Genomic DNA, 11,198 nt, shown 5'->3' on the forward strand with positions numbered 1-11,198 from the left:
AAACATTTTAATTGTTTCATTCTGTTCAAGTCACCAATACCTCTTTCATCATACTTCAGCACACAAACACTTTGAAGTTATAGCTCACTCATTTTCATGCCTTTAGACTTTAGGTTTTTATTAGTTTTCAAGATTATAATTAGTAATTAATAAAACATTAATGAATAAGTGCTGATAAATCTCTGCACTTACAGACAGCAGAGAATAAACAAACTACACCTGTTTTTCTGCTTCTCCTTGTTTATTTCAAGTTCTGGAGGAAAGCAGGAGTCCAGACCAGAGACACACTTGTGGAGTGTGGAAATCAAAGGGAAGAATTCCCTCTCCTTTGGCATAAAATTAAAACAGTATCCTATGAAAAGAGAAATAGACTGTGCTCTGCATTGCAAGAGCATGGGAGAGAGGGGAATTATTTAAAGTAAACTTCAGCCTTCCTGGATTTGATACTCAGAGGTAACTGTATTGTTTTCAGTAAATACTGGCCTTCACACATATATGCACAGACTAAAATGCACTACTTAGAAACTTCACAAGACATTAGGGAACTTATTGCTATGTGGATACCAAGTATCTCATTATTAAAAAACAAAACAAAAGTTGAACATCCTTAAAAGAAGGAAGTATTAAAAAAAGCTAACTTTCATCACAATTTTGGATATCTGCTGTTTCCTTTATTCTGCTCTTGATACTTCATTTTTCAGTTTTAGGGACTTCCAGGGAAAAGTTTATACCACAGAACTCTTATCTGGCAAGTATGAGTGATGAGGACTTGGATCTCCAACCAAAGGCATCTTCAGGGAAGGCAAGGTGCATGGAACCAGTTTAATCTCACTTGCTAAGCACTCCATTTCCATACCACAAGCACTAGCGCTTATGGACCAAGCCTTCCTGATTCACAACTTGAAGGCTTCACAATATAAGAAGTGCTTCAAATACTGGAACAAATTTTAGTGTTCACATGATTTGAACATGCCAAGAGTAGCATAGCTATGACAAGAACACAGACACCAAACAGAAAGCAAAGACAATACATGAAAGAACTCATAACTCAACATGCAGGCTCGTATAGGGAGCGTGAAACAAAGAACTACTGGATCCTTCCACAGAACTGGGACATTGCAAGAGCAAATTCTATTCAAAGGCTTGAGACTCAATCAGTTAGAAGGCAATAACATCAACAAACTTAGCTTAGTCACCATTAGATTCAGATAATACACTCTGCCTTCTGATTAGCTACTGACATGGATCAAAAAGCAGGATCAAGTCCTAGTGAAGTGAGTGGGCTGTCTGCGGGTACAGCCAGCCACCCAAATAAACTCTAACACGGGATCAGGGCATAGAGATTTCTACCAAAAAAAGAAAAACCAAAACACCAACCAAAAACCAAACCACCAAACCCTAAAGCTGTATTTATTTAGAAACACTGAATAGTTGTCAACTGTCACAGTTGCATTTTCAGAAGAGACTTGAATTAAACTAGCTGTCTTATGTTGGTTTTATTGCCTTCCCTGTAATAATAACATTCAAATAGCTGTGGAAGTTAAAATCTAATATATTATTCAACATACACACTATTAGCTTGCTAAACTACCACTCCACTTCATCAAACCAGGAGTCAGTTTCACCCTCAAACCACCAGAGCATCACTACTTCTTACAAGTAAGAGGCCTCTCCTCTTAGCTTTACAGATTCTTAATGATATAACAGAAATTATGTGTAATTACTGCATTATGGAGGTCTTATGCCCACCAGGAATAAAAATACTGTCCTAATAAACAATTTTAAACTTTCATAGTTTGTTTTGTAACTTCAAAAGGGTATTTGTCCTCAAGGACGTTTTGTGTGTCTGAATTTAACAAAATATATTATTTCCAATATTTTACAAAACCTAGTTTTAAAGCAGAGAAGTTAATTAATCTCAGTTCTGTGAATGTCTCTAGACCTTTTGAAACTTTAACTTTTTTTTAATCAAAAGACATGCACTGAAACAAAAGCACGTGCTAAAGTAAGCCTTCTTTAATGAGATTTTGCTGATCATGTATCAGCAGCACCACCATGTGTTAAGTGAACAAGACATTTATTGCTGAGAGATTACTGATATTGCAGAATATAATCAACCATTTACAATTTAAGTAATTGATATAGGACTAAATAGTAACAGTATTTTTACACCATGTTGCCATGCTAAACTTGTAAGGCCTTTACCCTACCATTGAGAACAATATTAGAATTTTAAGAGTTTAAAAAAACCCCGCCTTATTATTTTTCCAGTGCTAATGAAAGAGGTGAGAAATAAATATCCCTGAGAAGGACTAAATAAGATCTAACGTCAGATGCAGTGAATGGATTCAATACATCACTATGTACAATTGAAAAGGAAGGGGAAGGAGGGAAGGAGGGTGGGAAGGAGGGAAGAAGAAGAGGCTTTGTTCACCAGTGTAATAGTAAGATTGGCATAAATAAATACTTCATAAATACTGTAAAACTAATTGTAATATTGGTTAGTGCTAACGTTACCATAGTATTAGTGTAGCTTATACTTATGTTTATACTATACATAAATACTTGTTTAGAAAGTGTATTGAAGATAAAATTTACAAAATTTCAGATAATCAGGAGAACATTAACAGTACTTACACTAACACAGGTTTTCCTGATATCTTAGGGCTATTTAAAACTTCTATCATGGCTTGTTTTGTTTCTTCCATTCTTGCAATGTCACTGGAATCCACAACAAATATTACACCGTAGGACTCCGCATAGTAATTTCTCCAGATATCTCGAATTCGTTTTCCACCTCCTAAATCAAAGATGGTGACTTCAAAGCGTCCCTGTTTAAGGTGAATCTTGGAAAATCCAACTGTTGGAGCCACGTCTTCAGGAGACTCTGTCAGAGTTCAAAGAAGAAAGCCCTCAGTAAAAAGTGTCCTTAGTTATTTAAGGAAGGAAGATTTACATTGTGATTTGTGTAGCAAAATTCATATTTTAAAAACATGGAGCAAACCCTCCCTGTTAAGTGACACCAAACTGCTAACTATGTATTTTTTACATTAAGATTTTCCCTCTTGTCAGGTAATTTCAAGTTAACACAATAGTCTCTCAGCCAGTTACTTTACATTCATTTAGATAGGAGCACCAGGATTAAAAAAAAAAACAAAGCGCCAAAAATGAATTTTTTAATATTTAACACCACAGTTAAATTGCAGTAGTGTTCAGTGTACTGCAGTTTTTATCTTCCCCCTCACCACCAATGCTTGCAGCTGAACAGTTAGACAGCATTTGCATGGTATTAATCCAAGTTTGAGAAGGAAAACAAACAAAACAGTTAATGCATTATGACCCAGGAAGCCTTGTTCTCTGCCAAACTTGTTCTTTATCCCTCATGGTTGCCAAAACAGCTTCAAAAGTTCAACCCAAGGGCTGAGATGCAGTGACTGAAATCACATTCTTCTGAGATGCAATCTACTTGATTCTCTTTACTCAAGATCAGGTTTTGGCCTTTGTTTGTTTACTTATTTTTATTTTCTGTTTTTTTGTTTGTTTGTTTTTTTGTTTGGTTTTTTGTTTTAGTTTGCCATGCAATATGCCAAAATTCTATCCCTTTATAGTTAATACTTTTGCTTGCTCTCTCCCTTTCCAGAAGGCCAAAAAAGCCTGTACTTGCTTCACACCACTAACCTGTCTCTGCAGGGGGCCTGCATATGGCGGGGGGGTTGAAACTAGATGATCACTATGGTCCTTTTCAACCCAGGCCATTCTATGATTCTATGATTCTATGAATTGGATCTCTGCAACTGTTTTATGTAGCTTGGTAGCACAAGACAGGAGAAACAGATGTAAAATTCAGCTTGTTGAGAGGAAGAAATGAAGGCACAGCCAAAAGCACTGAGCTCTGAAGAGCAGCGCAAAAGCTAAATCACCACCACACTCCTGCTATCACATTCCTTCTTTGAGAGAATCCTTCACACACAGCTGAGATGGGGATTCAGAACAGACCCTTTGGCCAGAACAGTGTAAGCCAAGACTCCAGCATGAGAAAGGTCTGGGATCCCCATTTGTGAAAAACTACAGCTTCAAAACTCAGCAGACTTTATTTTGACAGTGAGCTGTAAGTATGTGCTGTTACAAGAGAAAACAATGGGAACATGACAGTTGGTTACGGGTAAAAGTTATTGATGGTGCTGAATGTAAAGGGATATTGCTTAAACACCTGCTCCTATTGTACATCAAGGTCTCAAACAATAAACAGTCTCCAATGTAAAAACAGGCTCTGCCATGTAAACTGCAGATTCATTTTGTCAAATACAACTTTGGTGGCCATGCTGATTTTCCCAGGTTTAAGAGTCCTAAGAACTGAAACATATATGGTTTCTGCCAAAACCCTGCAATCTTAATTGTAGTCTCCTCCTATAGGCTGTATAACTGATGCACAGCCAAACATATTGGATTTATCAACCTCTAAGACTAAGTGAAGGTTCTAATCTCTGCAAGCCCTGTTAAGGAAAAAGAAATTGCTTTATAAGGCAAGCACTATCGCAGCCCAGGGAAGCAGTCACAGAAGTCAGAACTATCTTTTCCTGGAGTTTCCCTTTAGAAATACCCAACTTTATCCTATTTTTTTTCCCAGAAAAAAAAAAAAAAGGACTTTCAGAAATAACTGCCACATTTATCTGATAAAGGCCTTAAAGTTGATTTTGAAACAGAATGGAAAGCTAAATAATGAAGCACTCATGTTTTCAGGACAAAGATTCAGGAATATGAAAGAGAGAATACTCATAACTTTATTCATACTTTAGCAAGTCTGTGAACTTACATAACGTGTAAACAGAAAGTTGAGGTGGAGTCTCCAAGTCTGCCAAAACACCGAGTACTCTTTTGTTATTACGCAAGATTAAAGTTATTTAGAAAGACAATCCCACAAGGGGAAAAAAAAACCATAGAGAATTTTTGTTTTCATAAGCACAAGTTTTATCTCAAATTATATACTGTTTGCATGCACCATTGGATGGTGCAAAATACCCTCCAAAATCAAATGGTCTGCTACTGAAGTAAGTGCCTAGAAAATTGCTGGTGATAAATAATTATATAAAATATGTATCACTATAACCATCCTTTATGTTATACACATACACATGCAATTTCCTTCTTTTGAACCTCTTCCTCATTATACAGACTTACAACACTGATTTTTTAATAAAGTTTACTGATGTATGCACATTACTGGATGGTCACCTGAAAGCAACTTCAGCACAGGCACACAAGGAAAAAAAAAAAATCAGGCCTGTTGATTTCTTTAATGTATACTAAGACATGAAACACAGCATTAACCAGAATATTTTGAATCACTGCATTAATTCAAAGTAGTTATTATATTAAAATGTGGTCTATATTCTTCAGAGTTTTTGTCCTACACTTTCTTTCACTTAAAGCAACTGATGGAGACAAGCAGCTTGCTTGGCTCCTTCAGCTATTTATTGAATTACTGAAAAAAAATTCTAGTCCAAAAATATGCTATGATGCTCATGAAATTTAAACAAGAATCCAAACCAGATTTTGTTGCAATTTAGTATTTTGCACAGTTAACAATACAGTGGTCAACTCAAGTCACAGAAGCACCAAGGTACTCTGAACATTTGGTCTTGGTGTTTAAAAGACAAACACCTCTGTGGACTAACTTTTTCTGTTTCAGTGGACTAAGGGCTCTAATGCTGCACGATGCAATGCCTTAAGAGGCAGCTCTCTCCATACTACCCACCTTGCCTCTACACCATACTATTACCTTTGAAAAACACGTAGCAGAGTGGTAGCAACTTCGCTCTTCAGCTGCTACAGATGTTGTTGAACTACCACTGGTTTGGTCTACATCAGTTCAACATCACAGTGCAGAGGCCAGTGAACAAATGCAGAGCTTGCCACGCTACTTCTCCTGAGCACAAACTCCATGTCTGGGAGCACCTAGTTTTTATGTCACCCTAGCATGACTTGCCAGATATCAAAAATCAGGATCTTTATGTTTCTAAGGTACGACCCCTTAATTTTTCTCTTATCTGCAGGTTTTCATGCAATAGGACCTGTGACATTATCATATTGGCTACCAGAATCTTAGAGGAGAGTACAATAAACAAAATTTTCTTTTAACAATATGGGAGAGATAAATTAAGAGATGAAGCAATATTTTTAGATTAAAATGAAGGAAAATGAGTAATTACACTCTCTTTCAATACTCCAATTAAATGATAAACAAATTGAATGCTTACCTCCTTGAATTCCTCGGACTGTAGCAGTTTTACCAGCATTATCAAGACCCACAATTATTAGTGTCACCTTCCTCCATAAGGAGAGAAAAAAAAAAAAGATATTTCAAATTTTTTCCTCTAGCTAGACACGACTTATTTTATTAATTAATACATGCATACCAAATTTACCACAAAGCAGTAGAAAGAGTAGGTATCAAAATACCACGTAGCAGGCATTGTAACAATTGTGGATCTGGTGTGAAATTTAATTTTATGGTATTATAAATTTTATCCTTTTTTTGGTGTGGTCATGGCCTCTTTAAAAATTTCTGTAATTTCACCTCCATTCTTCTCTGTTTTTATCATCTCTCTGCCTCAAAGTTATGCCTATACTAGAAATTTATTTCTGTCTCAGCCAGTGCAGCTGAACAACACTATACAGTATCCAACACTTGTCTAGACATCAGATGCTGTACATAAGCAGCACTGAACTCATCATGCCTTGCTTTCAAGCAGCAGCAATCTAGACTGCAAATGTGCAAACCAGTGACGTTGAGTACATACAATATATTATCAAACTGGAATGCAGGTTAGAATTTATACCAGGACAGGATTTTAAGCAAAGCAATAGGAAAAACATATCTACATGTATACCTCAATTGTTCCTCCTATTCACAAAGACTCAGAGTCATCAATGGAATTTATTCAAGTTCTTTCAGAAGAGCCAAAAAGCTTTGAGAAAAGAACTTAAAAATGAACAGTAGGATCACAGTAAATTATACTTTAACGGTAAGCTAATATCAGAACAGCCATGACCACTTCTAAACTCACAATTGTCTACAATACATGGGTGGTGTCAGAAAGCTATTCAATCCAACATTGCTCTTTGACCAGCAGCACATTCTGTAAAACCTAAACTATGTGGCACTGAAAAAAAGAGCAAATCCTCCTATATGAGTATCAAGCATAAATAAGTGTGGTGTACCCCTTATTTCCCTTCGCCATCGTCTGTAAATAGTTTGAAACAAACTATGTGCTATCTGTGTATCACTACTAATTGGAGAGAAAAGGATGCACTCAAAGCAAAAGTAACAGAAACAAATGAGAACAGCAGAATCCCATAGCAAGAATGGATCACCAGGCTACCCACAAAATGCAATATTAAGATACTTAGATAATAGTAAAAAAATTAGTATTACATGGGGGCTACACTCTACTCTTTACAACAAAGTGCTTTAACACTTCTGAATCTCAAAATGCAGAAATTAAATCAATCAAATAAACTTTACATAAACATCCTAACATCACCCCATAATGCTTAACTTGAGGAAACAGTATGCAGACGACAGTATTTTGAACTTTATACTTTCAGATATTTTGTCTCTGATTCCAGGAATTAGAGATTATTAACATCTCATTTTTAAGTTCAGAAGATGCATTGATTCTCTCTTGGAGGAAAAAAAAAGATGGATTTTGTCTCAGAATTAAAAAACATGAAACAAAGTTATATAGCAAATAAAGTAAAACATGGGTGAGAGGACATGAAATACAGTTTGGGAAGGTCAGCACAGAAATATAAAATACTTTCACGCATTTACCTGACAGGCTCCTGCCACCGTTTTAACCAGCCACAGCAATTGGCCATTAGACTGAACATCCTTCTTCACTAGCCATCCAGAGCCATGAAAGCTACAGAAACAATGTGGGCAAGCCAGAACAACCCAAGACGACCAGGAGAGACCACTGCTAGCAAGAAAAAGACCCAAACAAACAAAAGAAGAAATACATAGTTAGCCTCTATATATAAACAAGGCAAACAATTTCTCTAGCAGCAGCCTGTTTATTCAGAGTATGTCATATTCAGTCAGCTCCATGACCGTTCCATTGTGTCTTTCACTTTTCCATCCTCTCACACTTCATCTACTTCCATTTCACATATCTGGGCAGCAACAACACAGCACTCATACAAAATAATAATGCACATAAGAAAATCTGCAAGTTAGAGCAGTGAGAACACATCAAGCTACGAAATTCCAGTGCTTGCCTCGCTAATGCATCCCACAATTCTGCTGACTGACAAAAAATAAGGACCAGTTTAAAGCATGACTAAGGCTTGTAAGAACATAACAGGATAAGACATTAAAAGCAAACAAAGAATGTCCTACCTGTTAAGTATATCCATTTAACTGTCAATTTCTTTTACACTAAAAGATCTCACAACAAGGAAACTGGGTTCTCTAGTGAGCACTTTGATGAACTGGCAACTTAATATCTAGTAATTATCACTAAATTAAATAGAAGTATCAAGTACTTCCATCATTTTACAATCCCACTTTCTGCTCTTCAAGCAGGAGAAAGAAACAGAGAATAGTTCTTTCTGATGTTGCTCTGTGGAACAAACAATCAAGAATAACTATGTGGTCATGTGCATGCTTATTTCTTTGTATGCACACATAGCTATGAAAGAGTAAAGCTTACACAAACAATGCAGTCAAGCGCACAAAGATGCAAAAGCTTTAAAACTCCCTTAGTTGTTCGGCTACAATAATCCTGTTGTGAACAACAGTAGTTGATCAAGTAAAGGTCTTTCAACAGCAAGCTTTGGGCAATTTTACTTCACAAGTTCAAACCCACCACCTTGCTGGTAGGATGATGTACTGGGTCTGTCTGCAATTAAGTTTATTTTCTTCGTAGCAGCCATTTAGTTGGCTAAAACACTGTCGGTAACACAAAAATATTTTGGCTATTGCTGGACAGTGCTTGCATAGCATCAAAGCTTTCTCTCTTTCCTTTCATATTTTAAATAACTCATCTCAACTAAGGTAATTTCAAATGATGCATAAAACTGAATAATTAAAGATAACAACAACTTTCAAAAGTTGCCATCTTCCCAATCTAGACCAATAAAAGTAGAACGAAACTTGAGGAATTGTCCCTGATAAACATATTTTGTCCTTTACAAATGATGATGCTTTAGATAATTTATACAGGTAGGAACTGAGAACTCCTCCTGATCTTATGAAGCTGCTGTATTCAAGGGTGCCTTTATGTGGATCTGTCATCATTCAATGTCAGAAACAGGTCAGATTTCTTCCACAGCACAGACAACAGATACTCTTTAAATATTGATATTCTGTTACACAAGAGCACCTGAGAACAGCTTCTCCGCAGGAGAGCTGAGTGTGTGAAGGACAGAGAGGTTCCTGAAAAAGAGAGCAAGATGATTACAACTATTACAAGTACTTAAATCAGGCTCTGAAGAATCCAAAATCCAAAAAAACTTGAAAAACAGCACATGCAGTGGAGTATGGTGCCTCAACCCACAAGCAAGTACCAACAAAGCTAACTTCGAGAACATAGCTACACTAATTTTCAGCTAGTTCTGCTGAAAAGCAAAATGTAACAGCTCAATGAACAATGAACTGACAAAACCGTAACATTTTCAGCGCCCAAGCATCATCACAGAACAATTCCCATATTATACGGATTGCCTAGCTTTGCTAATCGTCACAAAATTGCTCTAAAACACAGGCATGGACCATAGCATTCAAATGCCATTGACAAGATGAAGAAAACTTGTAGAAGAGCAGAAGACAACTACATCACAGCAGCGGAATCCTGCTTAAATATGAAACCCCAAAGAAGGGTGGGCAGGAGGTGACAAATAAGACAAAAAATTTCTAAAACATGACACTGTAGAGAGAAAGGGCACTCAACATTGCTGAGAAAATTATGGTAGGGAGGCAAATCACATTGCCTTATGTTGTTTTGGAGAGATTGCATTTCCTAATAGACAAGAAAATTGATCTCTGAAATATGTATGAAACATAGAACATATATTTTAGACGTTACATCAACAGCATCCAGAAGTTGTTCCAGATATTATATCTGTCAGCTTGAACTCTTTATGCTTGTTGAGGTGAAGCAAAACCAACATGCCCTACAAGCTTAGAAATATGTAAAACTGTAGTTAAGCTAGTATACTATTTAGCTAGCAGGTCAGCACAAGTGCAAAGGACTAAGAATGTCAAAGATCCCATTTTTAGGTAAGAGAACAGAAAAAGTGTTCTACAGAGAATAAGAAAAACATGACAGATAACTGCCTTAACTCTTTAGATTTAGATCAAGAGCTACTTAGCAGCCTGTATGTTATGTGATCCAAACTACTGGGTACCAGCAAGTCCAACATCCAAAGTCATCTGACAAATAAGTTTATCTATTTCTATATCAAAGTACAAAACAAGCACCTTTTACATGTCTCATTGGCACAGTTTACATTAAAAGTTCTGCCTTTGGTGGAGGCCTTTATGACAGAGAATATTTTCAGCCATATCAAGCTTTGCTAATACCAAGCTAATTTGCACAATTAAGCAAACCATTTAGAGCTGACTCTTCTCATAAAGTTTATTTAACTCCCTACTGTGATGTTCCTTGCTTCACTTGTTTGAATTTCAGTTATAACAATACAGCATTTTAGTAATATTTCACTATATTTTGAACAGCAAACCAAGTAATTGAGCAGTGAAGAAGGCACATTCAGCAAAAACCTGAACACCATCCTCTCTGACAAAACTGCAGTGTAGTTAACAGGCACCTGAAGTGCAGGCAAGAACTGTAACGTCTTCAAAGACCGAAGTACACAAGCATATGTGAAAACCAGCTCTAAGACCATCAGTTCTTCCGTAATGAAAAGTTACTACAAGACTAGCAGTTCAAGGGAGTTTTGCACTTTCCAGCCATGTTCCTACCCTTCTTCTGTGTCCAAAAAGAAGCAGCTTTAAAATCCAGTGACTTTGGTTTAGGCATGTTTCTTCTGCTCGTCTCTTCCACTGTGGGAGCAGGAGGGGTTTTTTGTTTTGATTTGTTTTGTTTTAAATCAACAGTTCAGAAAAAATCCCTGTTGCTTGAAGACTTACATACCGGCTGCCGAACCCCCACAGCCCGGGGCTGCCATTGCGGACA

At 36.7% G+C, this 11,198-nt stretch overlaps 1 protein-coding gene across 1 annotated transcript in view; it reads right to left on the reverse strand.

The window, feature by feature from the left end:
- ARL13B (ADP-ribosylation factor-like 13B) overlaps positions 1 to 7,973 on the reverse strand; it is a gene marked incomplete at its 3' end in the record, with an annotated part of 35,768 nt that extends 27,795 nt beyond the window's left edge. The window contains exons 1-3 of the mRNA XM_010073183.1: positions 7,835 to 7,973; positions 6,258 to 6,328; positions 2,638 to 2,887 (exon numbers count right to left, since the gene is read on the reverse strand). Coding sequence (XP_010071485.1) covers positions 2,638 to 2,887; positions 6,258 to 6,328; positions 7,835 to 7,893 — 380 coding nt within the window. The remainder of the gene's footprint in view (positions 1 to 2,637; positions 2,888 to 6,257; positions 6,329 to 7,834) is intronic.
- Between the last annotated feature and the right edge of the window lie 3,225 nt (positions 7,974 to 11,198).

The sequence above is a fragment of the Pterocles gutturalis genome, unplaced genomic scaffold (assembly GCF_000699245.1).
Source record: "Pterocles gutturalis isolate BGI_N339 unplaced genomic scaffold, ASM69924v1 scaffold6337, whole genome shotgun sequence".
NCBI classification, from domain to species: Eukaryota; Metazoa; Chordata; class Aves; order Pterocliformes; family Pteroclidae; genus Pterocles; species Pterocles gutturalis.